The sequence below is a fragment of the Dendrobates tinctorius genome, unplaced genomic scaffold (genome assembly GCF_039654945.1).
Source record: "Dendrobates tinctorius isolate UK_male_01 unplaced genomic scaffold, ASM3965494v1 ptg000233l, whole genome shotgun sequence".
Classification (NCBI taxonomy): domain Eukaryota; kingdom Metazoa; phylum Chordata; class Amphibia; order Anura; family Dendrobatidae; genus Dendrobates; species Dendrobates tinctorius.
Genome location: NW_027361900.1, coordinates 734,199 through 758,545, shown reverse-complemented (window position 1 = coordinate 758,545; position 24,347 = coordinate 734,199). Strand labels below are relative to the sequence as shown.

At 48.3% G+C, this 24,347-nt stretch overlaps 2 protein-coding genes across 2 annotated transcripts in view; one reads left to right on the top strand and one right to left on the bottom strand.

Annotated features, from left to right (window-relative positions):
* The window catches only part of LOC141060255 (uncharacterized), a 288,426-nt gene extending 282,397 nt beyond the window's left edge, over positions 1–6,029 (top strand). The window contains exons 7-8 of the mRNA XM_073556481.1: positions 5,563–5,720; positions 5,940–6,029. Coding sequence (XP_073412582.1) covers positions 5,563–5,720; positions 5,940–6,029 — 248 coding nt within the window. The remainder of the gene's footprint in view (positions 1–5,562; positions 5,721–5,939) is intronic.
* An 877-nt stretch (positions 6,030–6,906) lies between these two features.
* Positions 6,907–23,095, bottom strand: LOC141060254 (uncharacterized). Its single transcript, XM_073556480.1, has 10 exons — positions 22,872–23,095; positions 21,842–22,021; positions 17,283–17,406; positions 15,639–15,691; positions 15,306–15,497; positions 14,997–15,176; positions 14,790–14,913; positions 14,609–14,706; positions 14,320–14,410; positions 6,907–7,004 (listed from the first exon to the last, which is right to left on the bottom strand). The coding sequence occupies exons 1-10, from the start codon at positions 22,941–22,943 to the stop codon at positions 6,907–6,909; spliced, it is 1,212 nt and encodes a 403-aa protein (XP_073412581.1). The 5' UTR covers positions 22,944–23,095.
* Positions 23,096–24,347: the final 1,252 nt, after the last annotated feature.

Here is a 24,347-nt window from a genome sequence, read left to right as displayed (position 1 = left end):
GGGTATCGGCATGCTCAGGAGAAATTGCAAAACAAAATGTATAGTCCATTTTCTCCTGTTACCTTTGCAAAAGTAAAAAAATTAGGTGTAAAGGAACATTTTTGTTATAGAAAAGTAAATGTTTATTTTTCCTTCCATATTCCATTCATTCCTGTGAAGCACCTGAAGGGTTAATAAACTTCTTGAATGTGGTTTTGAGCAACTTAATGGGTGCAGTATTTAGAATGGTACTGTATCAGTTTTGGGTATTTTCTGTCGTACTGATCCCCAAACTCACTTTAAATGTGAGGTGGTCCCTAAAAAAATTTTTTTTTGTAAATTTTGTTGTAAAAATGAGAAATCGCTGTTTAACTTTTAACCCTTATAATTTCCTAACGAAAAAAAAATTGTTTCCAAAATTGTGCTGATGTGAAGTAGACATGTGGGAAATTGTATTAATTATTTTGTGCAATATGACTCTCTGATAAGGGCATAAAAATTAAAATTTTAAAAATTGCAAAGTTTTCAACATTTTTGCCAAATTTCCATTTTTTAACAAATAAATGAAAGTCATATCAAATAAATGTTACCACTATCATAAAGTACAATATGTCACAAGAAAACAGAATTGCCAGGATTCGTTGAAGGGTTTTAGAGTTATGACCTCATAAAGTGACACTGGTCAGAGTTGAAAAAATTGGCCCGATCACAAAGGCAAAAACAGGCTTCTGGCGTGAAAGGGTTAATATTTTGTTGCACAACCTTTTGAAGCAATCACTGCAATCAAATGATTCCAGTAAATGTCACTGAGACTTCTTCACCTCTCGACAGGTATTTTGGCCACTTCTCAAAAGCAAACTGCTCCAGTTGTCTCGTGTGTGAAGGTTGCCTTTTCCAGACGGCATGTTTCAGCTCTTTTCAAAGATGCTCAATAGGATTTAGGTCAGGGTTCATAGAAGGCCACTTCAGAATAGTCCAATGTTTCCTCTTAGCCATTCTTGGGTGTTTTTAGCTGCGTATTTGGGTCATTATCCTGTTGCAAGACCCATAACCTGCGACTGAGACCAAGCTTTCTGACACTGGGCAGCACATTTCTCTCTAGAATCCCTTGATAGTCTTGAGATTTCATTATACCTTGCACAGATTCTAGGCACCCTGTGCCAGACACATCAAAGCAGCCCCAGAACATAACAGAGCCTCCTCCATGTTTCACAGTAGGGACAGTGTTCTTTTCTTGATATGCTTCATTTTTCCGTCTGAGAACATAGAGCTGATGTGCCTTGCCAAGAAGTTCTGTTTTTGTCTCATCTGTCCATAGGACATTCTCCCAGCAGCTTTGTGGCTTCTCAACATGTAGTTTGGCAAATTCCAGTCAGGCTTTTTTATGATTTTTTTTTCAACAATGGTGTCCTCCTTGGTCATCTCCCATGAAGTCCACTTTGGTTCATACAATGACGGATGGTGCGATCTGACACTGATGTTCCCTGAGCTTGAAGTGCACATTTAATCCGTTTAGAAGTTTTTCTGGGCTCTTTTGTTACCATTCGTATTATCCATCTCTTTGATTTGTCATCAATTTTCATCCTGCGGCCACATCCAGGGAGCTTGGCTACAGTCCCATGGAGCTTAAATTTCTGAATAATATGTGCAACTGTAGTCACAGGAACATGAAGCTGCTTGGAGATGGTCTTATAACTTTTACCTTTAACATGTTTGCGTATAATTTTCTTTCTAATCTCCTGAGACAACTCTTTCCTTCGCTTCCTCTCGTCCATGTTGAGTGTGATACACACCATGTCACCAAACAGCACAGTGAGTATCTGTAGCCTCTATACAGGCCACTCACTGATTCCAAGATTGTAGACACCTGTGATGCTAATTACTGGACATACCTTGATTTACTATGTCCCTTTTGTCTCATTATTTTCAGGGGTACCATCATTTCTGTCCAGGCCTATTTTGTGAGTTTTATTTTTTTTGTAAAAATCTGTGGAAGCATGGTTGAAAAGCAATGTCTGACTTTCATTTGTTCATTTTCATAGATTTTTGATAGATTATTAGTTTTGTCAGATTCAAGTTATTTCTGTGACCATTGTGGGTTGTTCTGTCATTAAACGAGGGGTACCAACAATTTTGACCACGTGTGTATAGATTATAGCCCTCAGTGAATTAATTTATAAAACGGAATCACTTTTTTAGGATTTCGATTATTCTGGTTTTCTGTCATTTAGTCATATTAGGGCTTCTGCATATGGTGTGTCCAATCTCATCTGGGATCTGTTTCTGCTGTCCAGCTGGAGTAATCTGCTCCCTACTTCAGCAAATTGGAAAGTACCACACCCTACTAAAGCGCAAAGCACATGGCCGGAATCGGCCAGAAACAGCGTTGTTCTCCTCTGGTTCTGTCCTCTGGGCTCAGCTTGTGGCTTGTGTATTTGTTTCCTGCTGTGACCGTGGCCAGTTTTCGGACTACTCTTGTGTCTTCTGATTCTGTATTCTGTCCTGGTTCTGACCCAGCTACCTGACTATTCCTCTTGCCATCTAACACCACAGAATAGCAGGTAACACCATGGTCCAAGCCTAGGGGTCCCTGTGTAAGGTCAGATCCATGTAATGGTGTTAAAGGGCGATGAGCAAGGCAATCCTTGGGATGTGGAAAGTAGAGAAGATAGTGCCAAGCATGTTCATGGTGGACATCTTTTGAGTTGCCAGGTGACCATGAACAGTGCTCTGAATACATTGTGTCTGTAAACTATTCCAGCTAGATCTGCATTCAAATAGCTAATGTTACGGTTGCTGTTACATGGGCGATGAGGAACAACCCGGAAGTGGACCCTCTGGGTCACGGCTCCAGAGCCCCCGAGAGCGAGCGGCCCAGGTGTGGCCACCCCCTATACAGGGAGTGTTAGGGGCAGGCCCACAGAGGGTAGAACCGTGACAACCGGAACCAAAGGGGCGACTGGGGTAAGCCTGGAGAGGATACACAGATAAACTGGGAAAATGCAGAGATGGACCTGGAACAGTGGAGGAGGGGCTGCAATGCAGACTCAGAGGATAGCACAGATGGGAGGCTGCAATAGAGAGGGACAATGGATAAGGCACTGACAGGGAGACACGGCGGAAGGCAAGCGATCAGAGGGGGACACAGGAGACACCAACGGCAAGGGAAGGCAGAAGCGATAGCGGCAGACACAGGAGACAATGGCAACAAAGCAGACAGGCGAGAAAGCGGCAGACACAGAAAGAGCGCTGCAGACAAGAAGTAAGGCCTGGGACACAGTGAACTCTGCAAGAGACAGCGTCACTGAAGTCGACAGTCAGGCACCTTACCTGACTATACACCAATCCTAAATAGCCGGTGGATGCCGCCATGTTGGGGGCGGCGCCACCGCGTCATCACTCCCAGGAGGCAGAGCGCCGGGGTCTCCTCAGTGCGCAGGTGCCTGACGCCGGGGAACCCGGAAGCCGGGTGCGGGGACGCGCCGGGAGGAGCGCGCAGCAGCCGGGACCATGACAGAGGAGCGCGCAGCAGTCGGGACCATAACAGTACCCCCCCTCTTACTCCCCTCCCTCCTAATGTTGAAGAGAAATCGTTTCATAATAAGAGGAGCATTAATATTCTCCCGGGGTTCCCAAGATCTCTCCTCCGGGCCGAAACCCTTCCAATCAACCAAAAACAAAGTTTTTCCTTTGACTGTTTTCATGGCCAAAATGTCCTGCACCTCGAAAATGTTATCTGAACTACAGGGTTGGGAAGTCTGAGCTGACGCCGAGTGAAAATGATTGAATACTGTCGGCTTGAGGAGGGATACATGAAAGGTATTGGGAATTTTCAGAGAGGGGGGCAATTTTAACTTATAGGCTACGTCGTTGATACGACTCAGGATCTCAAAGGGACCAATGTATCGTGGACCTAACTTATAGGAAGGAATCTTTAACCGGATATGCCGAGAGGATAACCAGACCCTATCTCCAGGTTTATACGGAGGAGCGTCTAACCGTTTTTGTCGGCATACCTCTTCTTCCAGAGGCTGGCTTTTTCGAGGGCAACTTTAGTCTCCCTCCAAATCTGGGAAAAGTCTGTGGACAAGGAGTCTGCTGCCGGCACACCCGAGGTAGGGGAAACAGGGAGAGGAATGCCGGGATGTTGGCCAAAACCCACAAAAAAAGGAGACTTGGAACAGGCCTCGCCGGAATGGTTGTTATAGGCGAATTCAGCCCAAGGAAGCAGAGACCCAGTCGTCTTGGTGAGCATTGGTGAAATGCCGAAGGTATGCCGTGAGAGCCTGGTTGACTCGCTCCACTTGACCATTAGACTGGGGGTGATAGGCGGAGGAAAAATCTAGATTTATCTTTAACAATCCGCAGAGTGCTCGCCAAAAATGAGAGGCAAATCGCACTCCCCGGTCCGAGAAGATATGCTGAGGAAAGCCATGGAGGCGGAAAACATGGAGTAGGAAGATCTTCGCCAACTCGGGAGCAGTGGGCAGGCTTGGCAGAGCTATAAAGTGGGCCATCTTGGAAAACCTATCCACGACCACTAATATCACCGTACATCTGGAAGACGGAGGCAAATCGGTGACGAAATCCATAGCAACATGGGTCCAAGGTTTGGCAGGCACCGGTAATGGATGCAAGAGACCCGAAGGAGGATGTCGAAGGACTTTATTTCGGGCGCAGGAAGGACAAGAGGCGATGAAGTCTAAGACGTCCTTGCGAAGAGAGAAGGCCACCAATAATGACGGGAGACGAGAGAGAGTCTTTTAAACTCCTGCATGACCAGAGAATTTAGACGAATGGCTCCAACGCAGAACCTTCAGTCTGTCTTTACTTCGAACAAGGGTTTTACCGGACGGTGGGGACACCACGTTCAGTGGAGTCACAGTAAGGATTTTGGCAGGGTTGATAAGATGTCCAGGACCCTCCTCCTTATCCACTGATAAGAACGACCGCGATAGGGCATTGGCCTTGATGTTCTTGTCCCCGGGCCGGAAGTGGAGTTCGAAGTCAAAACGTTCGAAGAACAGTGACCATCTGGCTTGGCGAGGATTAAACCTTTGAGCGGACTGAAGGTAAGCCAAATTCTTGTGGTCCGTAAAGATGGTGAACGGATGGATGGCTCCTTCGAGTAGATGACGCCATTCCTCGAGAGCCAACTTTATGGCCAACAGTTCTCTATCTCCAATAGCATAGTTTTGTTCGGGAGCGGAGAAAGCTTTCGAAAAGAACCCGCAGGTGAGAGTTTGGCCGGAAGAAGACTTTTGCATCAGAACAGCTCCCACTGAGGATGCGTCAACTTCGAGAATAAACGGCCTGTTGGTATCCGGGCGATGGAGTTCTGGCAACTTCGCAAATTCTTGTTTCAAAGCTTCAAAAGCATCTTGCGCATCAGGAGGCCAGAGGTTGGGATTGACTCCTTTGTGGACAAGCGCGGTAATAGGTTTAGTCAAAGACGAGAAGTGGGGAATAAATTGCCTATAACAATTGGCAAACCCCAAAAAACATTGAATGGCCTTTACACCAAGAGGACGTGGCCAATTGAGAACTGCGGAGACTTTCTCAGGGTCCATCTCTAACCCCGAGCTCGAGACGATGTATCCAAGAAAAGGCAAAGAAGTCTGCTCAAAAATGCACTTCTCCAACTTAGCAAAAAGGTGGTTTTCTCTGAGACGTTGGAGAACTTGGCGAACATCTCGACGATGTGTGGCAAGATCGGGGGAGTAGACCAAGATATCGTCCAGGTAGACCACGACACAAGAGTAGAGAAGATCTCGAAAGATGTCGTTAACGAGTTCCTGGAACACTGCAGGGGCATTGCAGAGACCAAACGGCATAACAAAATATTCATAGTGCCCGTCTCGCGTATTGAACGCGGTTTTCCACTCATCCCCTGAGCGTATGCGAACGAGGTTGTAGGCTCCACGTAAATCAAGCTTGCTGAACACTCATGCTCCCCTCAGGCAATCAAAGAGCTCAGAGATGAGCGGCAGGGGATATCTGTTCTTGACCGTGATGCGATTCAAGCCATGGTAGTCAATGCACGGACGTAGAGACCCATCCTTCTTTTTCACAAAAAAGAAGCTTGCTCCAGCAGGAGACGAAGACTTCCGAATAAAACCTCTGGATAAATTGTCTTGAATGTATTCAGACATGGCTTGAGTCTCTGCTGATGAGAGGGGATAAATTCTACCATGAGGAGGAGTGGTTCCTGAAAGGAGCTCGATGGGACAATCGTAGGGACGGTGAGGAGGAAGAGTCTCAGATTCTCTCTTGTCGAAGACATCCGAAAAAACAGTGTAAGCCAACGGAAACCCGGCGGGAATGGGGGAAGGAGAGGGATTACCTACGGGACGCACCGACAGCAGATACCGAGCCCGACAGGACTCTTCCCAGCGCAAGACGTTGCCAATATGCCAATCCAACATGGGTTTGTGGAGCCGCAGCCAAGGGAGACCGAGGAGGATAGGATGGGAGATCCCTGCTAAGACAAAAAATGTAACTCTCTCTTTGTGCAGGGCCCATATCTGCAATTCTACCTCTAGAGTAACATGAGTAACAGCCTCCTGTAGGGGTCGGCCATCAACGGACGCAAGAACCTGGGGGTTCTCCAAGACCCTCACAGGGACTGAAAATTTATTAAACTTCCTCAAGTCTAATAAAATTTCCAGCGGCGCCCGAGTCCACATAGGCCGTTAGAGAAGCCCGCTTCCCACCAACATGCAAGAGGACAGATGAAGTGAGGGGTTGAAAGGTATCACATACGCCTAGGGAGGCCTCTCTTACCTGGCCTAGGCGGAGAAGTTTTCCGGACGCTCAGGACAAGATCGGAGTAGGTGGGAGTTGCTGCCGCAATAGAAACAAAGGCCCTGGAGACTTCTCTCCATACGACGCTAGTCCGAGAGCTTAAGGCGGTCCACCTGCATGGGTTCAGGTACGGAAGCAGGAGCGGAGGTCCTCGGTCGGGGACTGAGCGGTCTGCGAACAGAGGATATAGGACGGGAAACCCTTCTCTCCCGGGCTCGTTCCTGGAACCGGAGATCAATCCGGGTGGCCAGGGAAATTAGATCTTCCGGAGCTGATTGGGTGTCACGACCAGCCAGCTCGTCCTTAATACGACCCTTGAGACCTAGCCAAAAGGCGCCCACCAGTGCCTCGTTATTCCAGCCTAAATCAGAGGACAAGGTCCTAAACTGTATGGCGTACTGACCCACAGTCTGAGAACCCTGGCAAAGGTTGAACAGTGCCTCAGTGGTGGAGGCAAGACGGCCTGGTTCGTCAAAAACTCGCCAAAAAGTGTCCAAAAATACAGATAGCTGGGTGACCGCAGGGTCGTCACGCTCCCAGAGGGGATTGACCCAAGCTAAGGCGTCCCCCTCCAAATGGGAAATGATGAAGGCCACCTTTGCCCTGTCTGTTGGATATTGCTGGGGCAGTAGTTCAAAATGGAGACGGCACTGGTTTAAAAAACCCAGGCATAATTTAGCGTCACCATTATACCGAGGTGGCTTGGCTAACCGCGGAGGTGGGTGAGAAACCGGAGCGGGGGAGGAGGCAGAGGCGGCCAACTGAAGGGAAAGTAATCGGTCGTCTACAGACGCCATGTAACTGAGAATATGGGTCTGAGTATCACGCTGCTGAGCTAATTCTTGTTGTAAACCCGCCAACTGGGCGGCGTTACCGGGATCAGAGGATTGGAGGGCGGACAGACGCGAGTCTATGGTTTTCATGAAGGACATGATACGCGTCTGATTCTCCCGAAGGAAAACTAATTCTTTTTGCGCAGCCGAGGCTCCGGCGGGGTCCATGGCCTGACTGTACTGTTACGGTTGCTGTTACATGGGCGATGAGGAACAACCCGGAAGTGGACCCTCTGGGACACGGCTCCAGAGCCCCACGAGGGCGAGCGGCCCAGGTGTGGCCACCCCCTATACAGGGAGTGTTAGGGGCAGGCCCACGGAGGGTAGAACCGTGACGGCAGGAACCAAAGGGGTGACTGGGGTAAGCATACACAGATAAACTGGGAAAATGCAGAGATGGACCTGGAACAGTGGAGGAGGGGCTGTGAGACAGACTCAGAGGATGGCACAGACGGGAGGCTGCAATAGAGAGGGACAATGGATAAGGCACAGACAGGGAGTCACGGCGGAAGGCAAGCGATCAGAGGGGGACACAGGAGACATCAACGGCAAGGGAAGGCAGAAGCGATAGCGGCAGACACAGGAGACAATGGCAACAAAGCAGACAGGCGAGACAGCGGCAGACACAGAAAGAGCGCTGGAGACGCAGACAAGAAGTAAGGCCTTGGACACAGTGAACGCTGCAAGAGACAGCGTCACCGAAGTCGACAGTCAGGCACCTTACCTGACTATGCACCAATTCTAAATAGCCGGTGGATGCCGCCATGTTGGGGGCGGCGCCACCGCGTCATCACTCCCATGAGGCAGAGCGCCGGGGTCTCCACAGTGCGCAGGTGCCCGACACCGGGGAACCCGGAAGCCAGGTGCGGGGACACGCCGGGGTGCAGGGACGCGCCGGGAGGAGCGCGCAGCAGCCGGGACCATGACAGAGGAGCGCACAGCAGCCGGGACCATAACAGCTAAATGGCGCTCCTTCCCTTCTGAACACTGCCATGTGCCCAGACAGTAGTGTACAACCGTATGTACGGTATAGTGCGAAGCTGGAAAATAATTTGTAAGATCCATTTGTTTTCTATTATCCTTTGTGAATAATTCCAAACTTACCACCACATAAAGTGACACACGTCAGATATTAATAATGGGGCCTGACTAGGAACACAAATCTGGCTGCGGGAAGAGGTTAAATCATAGGATTTTGGACACTACTGTAATCAAACACTGTGACTATAGACAATAACATCTACTGAAATGATCAAACTCCACAGTTTCCATCAGTAATAAATGAGCAGCTAGTGGTGAAACCTCTCTGGGGTAATTAGAGTATGGGGCTCGGTGACGTCACAATCTAAACTATCGTAAAGTCCAATATTTTCTGTCAGATGAGTTTCAAGAAGAAATATTACACATTTAAAGAGAAGATTTCGAGATGTCTTAGGCTGCTTTCACACAATCGGTGTGTTTGTTCCGGCGGCGTGCGGCGGAAAGTCGGACCGCCGGACCAGGCCTGCAGCGGTGACACCGGATGCAGATGCGGCGACTGATCTGGCTTGGAAAGCATTTAAAGGAGCCACACCGGGGACGAGAGAGGCAGCGGTATGTGGGGGGGGAGAGAGAGATACACGTGCGCTCGCCGGGCACTTGTGGGTTAAACCTCACAGTGTCCGCACATGCGCTGTAGAAAAAGCTGTTCTGGCACTGCAAAAAAACGTTGCAGGCAACGTTTTTTGCTGACACCGGATGGCACAGGTTTGCCGGTTCCAGCTAAAAACGGAGGCGCCACATGTCCATCCGGCACGATGCATCGATCATTAAATTCTATGTGCCAAAACTGGATCCAATTCCGGATCTGGTTTTCACACTTTTCGCCGCATCGTGCCGGATTCAAAAAGACGGATGTGTGAAAGCAGCCTTAAAGGGAACCTGTCAGCAGGATTGTGCACAGTAACCTACAGACACTGTCAGGTCAGCGCCGTTATACTGATTACAATGATACCTGGTGATGAAATCCGTCTTGTGGTTGTTGTTTAATCTGCATATAATAGCATTGATATTACTGTTGATAATGCCTATAATATTGTGGCTATTGTGAGGCTTAGAAAAAAAATTACATCCAACACAATGTCATCGGTGATGGCGGCGCCTGCACCGTAGCATCTATAAGTAAGAGATAGAGGCTACTGGACAGGGGCCGCTGGTGACATTTTACTGGATGTAATTTTCTTTCTAAGCCTCACAATAGCCACAATATTATAGGCATTATCTATATATATATATATATATTTATTTACCTTAAATTGTCTGTCATTCACTTCCGTCTGGATGTCCTCGAATCCCACAATCCACCGCGCCGGAAGTACGCCAACCGCCATATTGGAATACCAAAGTGATGAGTATTCCAATATGGCACCTGCTGGTGATACCAGGCCCTTCCACAGTACCACCAGTGGGATTCCGCCGGGACCCTCCCGCCACCACCGGACCGGCCGCTGCCTGCCCACCCACCTCTGTCACAGCCGGCAGGAAAGATCGCGGCTTGCGGCCTGTACTGGAGATGGGGTGCGGGCGCCCTCTGGTGACGCTGCACCCCATCTCCAGCACAGGCCACAAGCCGCGGTCTTTCCTGCCAGCTGGCCGCTGCTAGAACCCCACCCCGCCGCTGGACCCGCAGCTGCCTGCCCATGTACATATACACACACGTACTCACATACACACACACGTACTCACACACACATGTACTCACATACACATGTGGCGCCCCTGAGGCTCAGTCACCACAGAGGTACTGCACCTTCTCCTAAGGTGTAGTGCCCCACCATCCAGGTAAGTTGGGTGCTCCTTTCCACACTCCAACACTCGCATCCCAGACAACAGGGTAGTTCAGCACAACCACATTGCGGCTCCTTGCTCAGAGGGTAGCAGAGCACCTCTGGTGGTTCTCTGCTTGGAACACTGGACGTGCTGGGAGGTGGGTGGAGTTAAGATACATAAAAGAGTGGGGATGTTTAGGATTTCAGGGCAGTCAGCAAGTTAGGCTGACGAGAGGTCAGTCTGACGAGAGGTCAGCGAGGAAGGAGATCCCTGGAAGAGGGATGGAGGAAGGAGTGCTGCAGCTGCCTCAGTGATCTGAGCCAGCTGGCACAGGGAAAGGAAGAGAAGGAGAAAGACGTAGAACTGAAACCTAAGATTCCATAAGAAAGAAAGACAAGTACGGAACGAAGGAGTAAAGAGAACAGAGAGGACGTGGGTTAGGAGAGAACCCTGCCTATAGGTTCTAAGCGCAAGGCCGGGGCACGATCCCCGAGGTTCTATGGACACTAATGGTTCTGCAGCAGACACCGGTGGAGTAGTAGGCTGTAAATGCACTTCTCCCATCTAAGACTTGGGGCACAACAGCAACACGGATAGAGAGCCGGGACTCAGGAGTAGAGAGTCCCCGAAGCAGGCTACAGCTGTCTGCCGTACAAGTAAGGTTCTTGGGAACATCTGTCAGGAGGAACTCTAGTGTAACTCAGTACTAGGAGATCTTCACACTTAAAGGCGCTATAGAGGAGTCGTTCAGAAAGGTACATGTTAGCGGAGTGATGGAAGGGAGAGTCCTATCTTGCCTGGAGGTTGACTGAGCCCAGGACCCGGAGGACACAGCACGGAGGCAGGCACCTGTGTGTACTACGGACTGTGAGTAAAGCTTTGGAACTGCAAGCCTTGGTGTCTTCCCTTCATTCTTGCGCCAACACACTCAGCACCGCTACATCTGGGTACCAGCATCTACACCGCTCGTGCCTCTCCTCTAATTCCACATCTACACTGCCCTGGGGCTACAGCTTCACCTGTGGGGAGCTACACCATCTAGGCTGCAACACATCACCAGCCCCAGAGGATCTGCATGCAGCGTCGGCGTAACATCTCATTTGCCGAACACCACAGGTGGCGTCACGAACTATTCATATAAACCATTACATGCACCGCCATTTAATTGGGCGCCCAGGGCCACGGACCGGGTCACCTCTGCTGTGACACATCATCCCCCTGACACCGGCCCGGTACCGGGTACCCCACGGCCCTGGGGGGGCAACCCACACACGTACTCACATACACAGACACACACACATCTCCAGCACAGGTCGCAAACCACCCTTTCCTGCCGGCTGTGACTGCATAGAGGTGGGTGCGCAGGCTGCTGCGGGACACACACACACGTACACACACACCCACATGTACACACACACACTTCCCTCTCAATGCGATAACATCAGGCACACCTCTAGTCAACAATAATATCAATGCTATTGTATGCATTATGTAATAATGGGGGGCAGGTCAGTGAGGGGTCAGCGACCTGTCATAAGCCAATACAGATGAACATGTAATCAGAGCACCACATAAAGCCCCGCCCACAGCTCCTCCCACAGCCCCGCCCCAGAGCACGAGAATCTCATTAACTGAAAACTACAAATACAGATTACACAACAGTAAACCAGAGTTGCCCTCATTTATAGTGGAGCATTGGAGCTACTATGGATCCTGAGCAGAAGATTAGAGAAAATAATATTGCTCCCCATTTCAGGAGAGATTGTGCAGTAATCTGAATTCCTTAGGATCAGAAACAATGTAATTTATGACGTGGAGAGAATCCATGACACCAGGGCTGGAGCCAACACATCTCCTGCAGGCGGGAATAAATGTATATTACAGCCCTCAGCCACGCACAGCTTAGAGATCTATCAGGGCACAGGTGGAATGTTTGTCCTGGAGATTATCACAATCCTCCTGGAAGTTAGTTGGTTTTAACACAAATTGAAAAGTCAGGATAAAGGGAAACTCTGCTGTTATTGGACAGAAATTCACACTTGGCCTCACTGCACATTTACTGTTGTCGCTCATAAAAGGGAAGTTTGGCCAGAAAGACTGGACCTGGTCTTGTAGGGACCATGAGACATTCACCAGCACAGAAGGGAGAGAAGATTCATCCGATAAGATCTCAGGGATCTAGGAAGCCAACAGCATCATTACCCTCCGCTTTCTCTTACAGGCCCAGCATAAGATTTTTCTACAAGTGATTTTCTATCTTGTCAGCACATTCTACGTACGCTGTCATTTGGCTTTATAGTTACAGATCTGGGCAGGTAACGGTCAGCGCCTCCTAATGTGAAGGAGAGAATGGCTAATTCCTGTCTCTTTGTCTTGAGAATAAACTTCAGTTTTCTGCAAGCCTTTACTGAGAAAAAAGCAGACATGTAAGGCCGGGATCACTCTACTGTGTGTGATGTGAGAAACTCGCACGAGTCTCTCGCATCAACAGCCATGTATTTCTATGCAGCCGCAGCTCCGGTCCTGAGTACCGGCAGCAGCGCCGAATGTTGATGCGAGCGACTCATGCGTTACTTGCATCACACACGGTAGTGTGATTCCGGCCTATCTCTGTGTTCGGTGTGACTCTAAGCGCGCACTCATAGAATCATAGAATCGTAGAGTTGGAAGGGACCTCCTGGGCCATCTGGTCCAACCCCCTGCTCAAAGCAGGATTCGCTAAATCATCCCAGTCAGATGTCTGTCCAGCCTCTGTTTGAAGACTTCCATTGAAGGAGAACTCACCACTTCTCGTGGCAGCCTGTTCCACTCATTGATCACTCTAACTGTCAAAAAGTTTTTTCTAATAACTAATCTGTGTCTCTTCCCATTCAGTTTCATCCCATTGCTTCTAGTCTTTCCTTGTGCAAATGAGAATAAAGTTGATCCTTCTACAATGTGACAGCCCTTTAGATATTTGTAGACAGCTATTAAGTCTCCTCTCAGTCTTCTCTTTTGCAAACTAAACATTCCCAAATCCTGCAACCTTTCCTCATAAGACAGGGTTTGCAGACCGGTCACCATTCTGGTCGCTCTTTTCTGAACTTGCTCCAGTTTGTTGATGTCTTTTTTAAAATGTGGTGCCCAAAACTGGACACAATATTCCAGATGAGGTCTGACCAAAGAGGAGTAGAGGGAAATAATGACTTCACGTGATCTAGACTGTATGCTTCTGTTAATACATCCTAGAATTGCATTTGCCTTTTTTGCTGCTGCATCACACTGTTGACTCATATTCAGTCTGTGATCTATTAGTATACCCAAGTCTTTTTCACATGTGCTGTCACTTAGCCCTATTCCTCCCATTCTATATATGCTTTTTTCATTTTTATTGCCCAGATGTAGTACTTTGCATTTCTCCCTGTTAAAAACCATTCTGTTAGTTGCTGCCCACTTCTCCAGTTTATTTAAATCTTTTTGAATCCTCTCTCTCTCTTCTCTAGTATTAGCTATCCCTCCTAGCTTTGTGTCATCAGCAAATTTAATCAGTTTACCCTCAATTCCTTCATCTAAATCGTTGATAAAGATGTTGAACAATACAGGGCCCAGGACAGAGCCCTGTGGTACCCCTCAGCCTATATTGGGCCAGGTACAAGCAATCATATAGATCTCGCTTTAAGGGATCACCCTCACACTAATCCCAGGGGGTAGGTGGATCCTCCAGGTTATAAGTTCTATAGAAAAGGGCTTTCAATGCCCAAAGTCATTTGAAAAGTTTTGGGTGGATGAGAATGTTATGGTCTAGAGGCAAAATGGTGACATGGTAATACGGCCGGACTACACCACCGATAAAGCAGCCACAGCCGGTGACTGAGAGGAATCTGTGACTTCTCTGCATTCAGTGGTTACTACTCACCTGGGTAGTCATATGTGGGAATCTCCTCTTTACACCACTCATCACCCCTCACATATGTCTCTGTAGTATTAATATGGGTCAGATCTTCACCCTGAAACAAATATTGTAAAAGTCACAGACAGATGGAGAAGTCCCATCTATGATCAGCTCTAATCCTGCCATCTCCACCGCTCTCATTACACAAGTATAAAACATATAATACTGGTGGATAAAACAAGACTGAGCACAAGACCTTCACAGCCGTCTACACATCATAGGGGAGATCTCCTGACACCTTCTCTCCATCTACCTGATGATCCTGAGGAGCACTGGGATCTTCTTGGTTACAGTCCTGAGGAAGAAGAGGACGGGGACATCTCTCTGGTGTTGTCCTCTTACTGGATAGATCTGGAGGAAACACATACAGGGACTGAATTCATTCTCTACATACAGATAATTATAGGCCGTGTGTATTTAGTCCTGTCTATTACCTGGTAATGTGAGGGGCTGGGGAACCTCCATTATGACGTCCTTGTACAGATCGCTGTGTCCTTCTAAATACTCCCACTCCTCCATGGAGAAATAGACAGCAACATCCTGACACCTTATAGGAACCTGACACATACAATGATACCGTCATCCCCCCGATCCCTTCATAGTGTTACTGTATAATGTCCCAGCATTCCCAGCAGTGTCACCTCTCCAGTCAGCAGCTCAATCATCTTGTAGATGAGTTCAAGGATCTTCTGGTCATTGATGTCCTCATGGATCAGGGGGTGAGGTGGAGGCCCCGTGATTGGGCTCAGGGGTCTTCCCCATCCCTCAGACACAGGGTCCTGACAGCGATCACTAGAGGTCTTCTTCACCACTGTGTAATCCTGGTTATGGAGAGACACATTAATAAATCTCACTACAGACATTTCCAGAGTCCTCACCTCTCCAGTTCTGTCCATCTGTTATTCCCATAGATAAGAATGATGTAATGTGACGTCATCAGAATCTCTCACCTCTCCAGTGAGATGGAAGAGGATCTCTAGGGTGAGGTGTAACATCCTCTCCGCCATCTTGTCTCTGTCCATATCCATCCTTGATGGGTAAATCAGGAAAATTCTCTTTTGTAGAAGATCTTCACTGAGAGGATCCGATATTGTAGAGACCTGAATGAGAAGAAGATGATCCGATGTAACATCATAAGAATCCTGTGTAATAATACAACGACAGCAGCAATCTGCAGAGTCGGGAGATATGACTCTGCCAAATATATATATACATACACATATCTATCTATATATATAATTTCACCAAAGAAAGTAAGGACTGCAGCACTCACTGATCCATACTGAAAGTCCGTAGTTTATTTGTAGCAAAAGTGTAAAACTTCGTGGCCGGGAGGCTGAAGAAAGGAGTGAGCAAACTCTGACGACGGCCTAACAGCGCTTCCACGGGTCAGCTATATATAAAATTGTGTAATTCTGTCTGTCTGTAACGGAAATCCTGCGTCGCTGATTGGTCGCGCCTGGGGACATCACTGAAGGTGGAGGAAGATGGCGCCCGCAGCAGTCCTCCACAGGAACTTCACCAACGATGTGGCCTGCCTTAACTTGAGCAGAGGAGGGTGAAAACCCCCCGGTCGGCAAGGGGCAAGCCTAAGGCACGACGCAGAGTAGGAAGATGGCGCGTGCAGCAGGCAGAGACGGAACCTTCACCAGCGGTGTGCCCATGGAAAACAAGGTCAGATGAGGGTCCAGCCCCCCAGGTCTGCAAGGGGCAATCCCAAAGTCGATCCCAGAAGCCTTTCCAAAGCAATTTTCTACACCGCTCGAACATATATATTTGGCAGAGTCATAACTCCCGACTCCGCAGATTGCATGCTGCTGTTGTAGGACCAGACCACATGGTATGGAGATGAATGAGGGAGACCAAAGTTCAAAAACAGACTTTCCTTCACTTAACAAGACCTTGATGAGAAGCATACACATCATATGGCAGGCACAACACTTTACGAATGCGTCTTCTGCATTATGTAGTCAGGAACTTTCCGGTTACATGCGGCAGTACATAACCTTTGCTATAAGCCACAATAGTGCAGCAAACCTGAGCTACTGACCTTTTCCTGCTCTTTGTCTCCGCTATGTCCCCTGCCTGGAATCCAGATTCCCACTGCCATTATATCTTTGCTTTCCTTCAGAACGTACTATCTGATGTCTCCCTCCTGGCACACAACACCATATCAATTCAGGAGGACTGCAATCAGATAGCCCAAAGGCCTGGATTTCTCACTTTCTATCTGACTCATCACAAGGAAATTGTTCTCCTGTGTGGCCATGTAGCTCAGTATGAGGTCTCCCACACAGTATGACGGCCCCACAGCACCTCACACAGTACTATGGCGAGAGATGAGCGAATATTTCAATGCTCGGTTCACGATCGCCGAATTTGCAATATTTGCTGATTTAATCACAGAATATAGCCGAACATGCACAACACAAAAGCCGGTGTTTCCCAAGCTGTGTGGCAGTGTGGTAAACTCCGGTGTAGCACTTCTGATTGGCGGTAAAATCATCTCCGCCGGTCACAGAGCCGTGGTTCCCACACTGTCAGAACACAGCATGACCGCTCAGCTGTGATCGGAGGTAAAAAGTTTATCTCCGGTCACTGGTGTCACCTCTAATCCTGCCATCTCCACCGTTCTCACTACAAAAGTATAAAACATATAATACTGGTGGATAAAACAAGACTGAGCACAAGACCTTCACAGCCGTCTACACATCATAGGGGAGATCTCCTGACACCTTCTCTCCATCTACCTGATGATCCTGAGGAGCACTGGGATCTTCTTGGTTACAGTCCTGTGGAAGAAGAGGACGGGGACATCTCTCTGGTGTTGTCCTCTTACTGGATAGATCTGGAGGAAACACATACAGGGACTGAATTCATTCTCTACATACAGATAATTATAGGCCGTGTGTATTTAGTCCTATTACCTGGTGATGTGAGGGGCTGGGGAACCTCCATTATGACGTTCTTGTAGAGATCTCTGTGTCCTTCTAAATACTCCCACTCCTCCATGGAGAAATAGACAGCGACATCCTGACACCTTATAGGAACCTGACACATACAATGATACCGTCATCCCCCGATCCCTTCATAGTGTTACTGTATAATGTCAGTCTGTCATTCCAAGGATGTCGTTCTAAGGATAACATCTGAAATATGCCTGAAAATGACTCCCTGCTATAGATGCTTCATTATTATTATGCTTCACTATTACTATCACTCTGACAATCGATCTGCTTCATCCACTGGTATATGTTATGGCTGCAATACTATCTCCCTTTGCATTTCCTCTTGTGACTTCTAATTAATCATCTCCTGTGTCTGCGTCCAGCCTCCCTGCTGCTCCTCACTTTCTGATCACACCTGGGCCCTTTCAGGTGCTTTTAAGTTAGTATAAATTCAGACTAAAGCTCCCGTCACACATAGCGACGAACCAGCGATCCCGACAACGATATGACCTTGTCAGGATCGCTGGTGTGTTGCTACATGATCGCTGGTGAGCTGCCAAACAGGCAGATCTCATCAGCGATCAGAAACAGAAACGACGTGGGTAACAAGCATACGCGTCGCTTAGTTACTCGCTGTGTAACTTGTAAAGCAGCGTGCTGGCGCTGGGAGCTGGTATCCAAGGTACACAGCGGGTAACTAAGTGACGTGCATGCTTGTTACCCGTGGTTTACCTTGGATACCAGCTCCAGCTCGCTGATCGATCATCTCCCACTGCCACACACAGCGATGCGTGCTGGCCAGCAGGAGACCAACGATCAAAAACATGTCCAGGGCATTCGAGCACAATCAGCGATACTCGACGGGGGGGGGGGGCGGTCGCTGATACGTCACACACAGCGAGATCGCTGATGAGATCGCTGTTGCATCACAAAACTTGTGACTCAGCAGCGCCCTCGCTAGCGATCTCGCTGTGTGTAATGGGGGCTTAAGAGGTCTGCCTGACCTCGGTCTGTTATTCCAAGGATGTCTTCTAAGGATAACATCTGAAATGAGCCTGAAGTGACCAGAAGGTACGACTAACCGCTGCGTTTACATGTTCTAAATTTCTTTTGCCTTCTAAATTACTCTCACCATGCTGACATACGCACAAACAGTTTTGGCTCCACTACTCCTCACTCTCCTTCGCTATCCGCAACCCCAGCACCTGCTAACCAAATAATAATCTCTTCTTCCCTCTTGCCTCCCCACCTGACATCCTCTGCTGACCTGCTCCTCGACCTCAGAGCTCTCCTAATAAAATACAAAACAAGCCACCCACCCTCCTCCCGCATGCTCTCCCTCTTTCTGCTTCTCCTCATTGCTGGCGATATATCTCCCAACCCTGGACCCCAACAGCCCATACCTCCCATTATTACCCCCTTCTATCGTTCCCAAACCAACACAAACACCAGGAATCATTCTCACCTCAAATCTGTGCCCTTGACACCCACCACCCTGCTCCCACTCTCTGGATCACTCTGGAATACCCTCTCCGTCTGCAATAAACTCCATGTGATTCACGACCTCTTTACCTCTCATAATTTTTCCTTCCTTGGCCTCACCGAAACATGGCTGACACCCTCCGACACAGCCTCCCCTGCTGCGCTGTGTTACGGCGGCTTCCACTTCACCCACACTCCTCGCCCTGGCAACAGACATGCTGGAGGAGTGGGCCTTCTCCTTTCTTCCAACTGCACCTTCAACCCAATCCCACCTCTACCCTCCCTTATCATCCCCTCTTTTGAAGTCCACTCTCCCTCCAACCTCCAAGTGGCCGTCATATACCGACCTCCAGGCCCGACCACTGCCTTCATTGACCAATTCTCCACCTGGCTCCTTCACTTTCTCTCTGCTGACATTCCCACCTTCATCATGGGTGACTTCAACATCCCCATTGACACCCACCATTCAGCAGCCTCCAAACTCCTGTCCCTTACTTCATCTTTTGGACTTACTCAGTGGTCCTCCTCAGCCACCCACACAGACGGACATACATACATTAGACCTGGTCTTCACCCGCGTCTGCTCTTTCCAACTTCACCACTTCCCCTCTCCCTCTATCTGACCACCATCTACGCACTTTCTCATCCCTGTCCTCCTCCTGTCACCCATGTACAGCAGCATGCGCACCCCCGCAGAAACCTCACATCTAGACACTCGCACACTCTCTGACTGTATTCTACCACTGTCCTCCATATCTTCACTCCACGACACTGACACTACTTTCTACAATGCCACTCTTGCATCAGCCATCGACTCGATCGTCCCTATCATGCATAACAGAGTGCGACGAATCAATAGACAACTTTGGCACAATAACACCACTAAAAAGCTTTGGCAAGCATCCAGAATTGCAGAACGACGCTGGAAGAAAACACATTCGCAAGACGACTTCACTGCACTAAAACAAGCAACACTTGCATTCAAATCTGCCCTCACCTCTACTAAACAGGCCTACTTTACATCCCTTGTATCTTCCTTATCCCACAACCCCAAACAGTTGTTGAATACTTTTAACTCCCTCCTCCGCCCAACAATGCCCCCTCCAACCTCCCTCATCTCTGCCGAGGACTTTGCCGCACACTTCAAAAACAAGATAGACCAAACACAGCAAGTCTTTATTGCTCAACCACCACAACCCTTTTGCACACCAAACCAATGCCCAATCCCCATAACCTCCTTATCTAACATCACTGAAGGGGAGCTTGCTCATCTTCTCTCCAAATCACACCTCACCACTTGTGCACTTGACCCTATTGCCATCCCACCTCCTCCCCAACCTCACCACCACTTATCCCATCCCTAACCCACCTCTTCAACCTATCACTAACTTCTGGTACCTTCCCTTTCAAACATGCCACAATCACGCCTATCCTTAAAAAGCCAACCCTCGACCCAACAGCCACATCCAGCTATCGCCCAATATCGCTGCTCAACTCCTGGAGCAGCATGTCCACGCTGAACTTTCCTTCCACCTCTCATCTAACTTGCTCTTTGACAATCTAAAATCTGGCTTCCACCACCATCATTCCACTGAGACAGCCCTGACCAAAATTACCAACGACCTTACAGCCAAAGCTAACGGACAATACTCTATACTCCTCCATCTAGATCTGTCCTCTGCTTTCGACATAGTTGACCACTGCCTCCTACTACAGATCCTCTCCTCCTTCGGCATCAAAGACCTCGCTCTATCCTGGAATTCCTCATACCTTTCCAACCACACATTCAGCGTCTCCCACTCCCACACTACCTCCTCATCCCACCCACTCTCTGTTGGAGTCCCCCAAGGCTCGGTTCTAGGACCCCTACTCTTCTCAATCTATACACTTGGCCTGGGGCAACTCAAAGTCCCATGGATTCCAGTACCACCTTTATGCCGATGATACTCAGATCTACCTCTCTGGCCCAGACATCACCTCTCTGCTCTCCAGAATCCCGGAGTGTCTATCACCTATATCCTCCTCCTTTCACTTCCTCAATCTCAACGTGGACAAATCTGAACTAATCATCTTTCCCCCCATCTCACAGATCTTCCTTACCCTACCTTTCTATAACAATTGACATCACGCTTTCCCCCCTAACGGAGGTCCGCTGCTTTGGAATAACCCTTGACTCTACCCTTTTCTCCAAACCAAAAAAAACCACACATCCAAACTCTCTCCATCCCCTTTCGCCTCCAGCTCAAAAATATTTCCAGAATCCGTCCCTTCCTCAACCCTCAATCTACTAAACTACTTGTGCATGCCCTCATCATCTCCCGCCTCGACTATTGCAACATCCTTTTCTGTGGCTTCCCTGCTAACACCCTTGCACCTCTCCAGTCCATCCTTAACTCTGCGCCTGACTAATTCATCTCTCTCCTCGTTACTCCTCCGCTTCTCCCCTCTGCAAATCTCTTCACTGGCTCCCATTCCCTCAGCGTATCCAATTCAAATTACTAATACTAACCTACAAGGCCATCTATAACCTGTCTCCGCCATACATCTCTGAACTAATCTCCCGATACCTACCATCACGTAATCTCTGGTCGTCCCAAGACCTCCTTCTCTCCTCCACACTTATTCGCTCCTCACCCAACTGCCTCCAAGACTTCTCCCGAATAGCCCCCATCCTCTGGAATTCCCTGCCCCAACACGTCCGGCTATCATCCACACTCGGATCCTTCAGATGGAACCTGACAACCCACCTCTCCAGGAAAGACTACAGCTTGCAATGATCCCCGCTGCCTCCTCACCACTACTGGAGATATCACCTCACCATCACTGGAGCTGCTGCAATCCCCCCAACCTACTGTCTCCTTCCCCACCATCCTGTAGCATGTAAGCCTGAAAGGACAGTGTCATTTCACCTCTGTATCAGTCTGTCATTGATAGTTTGCTTACTGTAAGTGATATCTGTAATTTGTATGTAACCCTTTCTCATGTACAGCACCATGGAACCAATGGTACTTTATAAATAAATAATAATAATGTTCCAGCATTCCCAGCAGTGTCACCTCTCCAGTCAGCAGCTCAATCATCTTGTAGATGAGGTCTAGGTTCTTCTGGTGATTGATGTACTCATGGATAAGGGGGTGAGGTGCAGGCCCCATGATTGGGCTCAGGGGTCTTCCACATCCCTCAGACACAGGGTCCTGACAGCGATCGCTAGAGGTCTTCTTCACCACTTTGTAATCCTGGTTATGGAGAGAAACATTAATAAATCACTACAGACATTTCCAGAGTCCTCATCTCTCCAGTTCTGTCCATCTGTTATTCCCATAGATAAGAATGATGTAATTGTCACGTGGACCAGTCCTGTGTGACATGGCTCGCAGGCTGGTAACTAAAACAACAAGACAAGGGGTAGGGAAACAGTTACAACGGTGGGCCCTGCGATAGGGAAAGGGGACGTGGAGACCTCCTGCACTCCCCTGAGTCAGTGTCCCTAACGTTCCTAACGTTTCCTATGCCGGTTCCGCACCGGGAGCCAATCAGGAACCTGTCGCCCTAGCACACCCTACACCTATCCCTTGCTAGGGAGCTGGGTGGCGCAGGCACTGGCCCCCCCACTGTACTAATACACACTAAGGAAAAACACAAACAGGGAAACACCACTTAGCTTTACTCTGTTGCACTTGCTCCTGGCAACAGAGTCCACCACCAGCATGCAGCTCTCCTCCTGAATCGCTGCCTCCAAGCTCTGTCAGAGCTAAGGAAATCCCCTATGACTCCTTTCACACCAGGGCTAAGACAGTGCTGCCAGGACCTCTCTCTAGATCCTTCCTCCACCAAGGATGGTTGAAATGAACACTATCACCAACACTGATTGCAACACCTGTGACTCTTTTATAGCAGAGCCAGCAATCACACCTGCATTATAATCATGTGCACTTAACTAAAGAAATTAGATTGCAATGACGCTCACCACCGGGGGCAAAAAACAAACTTAAGGACAGCTTAGGGAAAAAAAGGTTACCAGTGCTTTTATATGTCCTGATCCAGCATGGATCATGACAGTAATGTGACGTCATCAGAATCTCTCACCTCTCCAGTGAGACGGAAGAGGATCTCTAGGGTGAGGTGTAATATCCTCTCCGCCACCATGTCACTGTCCATATCCAACCTTAATGGGTAAATCAGGAAAATTCTCTTTTGTAGAAGATCTTCACTGAGAGGACCCGATATTGTAGAGACGTGAATGAGAAGAAGATGATCCGATGTAACATCATAAGAATCCTGTGTAATAATACAATTACTGGAGATAATAAGGGAAACATATGAGGAGATTTATTATCTTACAGGGTTTAGTTTTCTCCCCTGACATCTACTAATAAAACCTATATATTTAGGCCACAGACAACAAGCAGTTTCCTCCTCGGAGTCGGCAGCTGAACACGTTCCTCATAGACTCATCTTCCACAAAGCTAATTCTCGTCTCATTACCGACACTGGAATCGGCATTAGCAATACTGCAGGAGATATTCATTACACGCGACATGAGAAATAACTCCTTCATGATGAGGACGACATCTTCATCTTCTACTACGGCTCTAGAGACAGATTTGGCCAGAGTCGGTCACTGCCTCCATCCCCACCGGCCGTCTATATGAAGGTTTCCCGTCTTCCCCGCACTGGAATCTTCTCTCACGTTAGATCTCGGCTCTGAGTCACACACAGAAGTTTGAGGCTTTTAGAAAAGATTTTTAGTTTCCAAAAACACAACGGACAGAAATGATCTGATTCTAAAGTCTCCATGTACAGTGATTTATGGGGTTTATTTCTGGCCTTTGGTTTTCCTATATTACAAGAAAAACTCCAGAAAAAGCCGATATTAAAATGTTTCTAAAGAAAAATTGGCTCCAACAACTCTTGTAAGAAGAAAAAAATATGCAAATAGCAGAAGACACATTGTATAATTTTTAAACATGATAAAGATTTATTAAAAAGAAATTAATCTCTGTGCCCCAGAACATAGATGTACACCGCAGGGACGGCACAGATGAGGCTTCAACAAAAACCCTGAAAAGCAAACATGACATCTAAGAAGGTGTGACAGAGTTTGGCTGAATGCCCCCCGCCTCCAAGTACTCGATAGTATGGGGCGGCCTAGTTACTACGATACTTACATGCCTAATAATGGCGTCTGGGCTGCAATGTATGAAGGTCTATTAGGCCGGGCCAGAGGCAGCGTCCAATAAGTTACCTTATAACGCCCCCATACACATTAGACTAAAATTCCATGAAAGCACTGATTTCGGGGGGTTTGGCCGACCAAATAATGTATTTGGGGGCCTCCCAACAGATGATGTCAGGGCAGAGAAGGATCTGACATCCTGAATTTTAGAGGATAATCCGTTTGTTCTTCCTGTAGATAATCCTCCTCTAGAGGAGTCTGGAGGCGACTCTCTCATACAGACCACAGGAAAGCTGGAATATGTGTGTGTCTGGGGGGGTCGGGAGAGATCGCCGTCTGCAAAATGACCGTTCAGCCAACTCTGATCTCATGTGTATGGGGCCGTT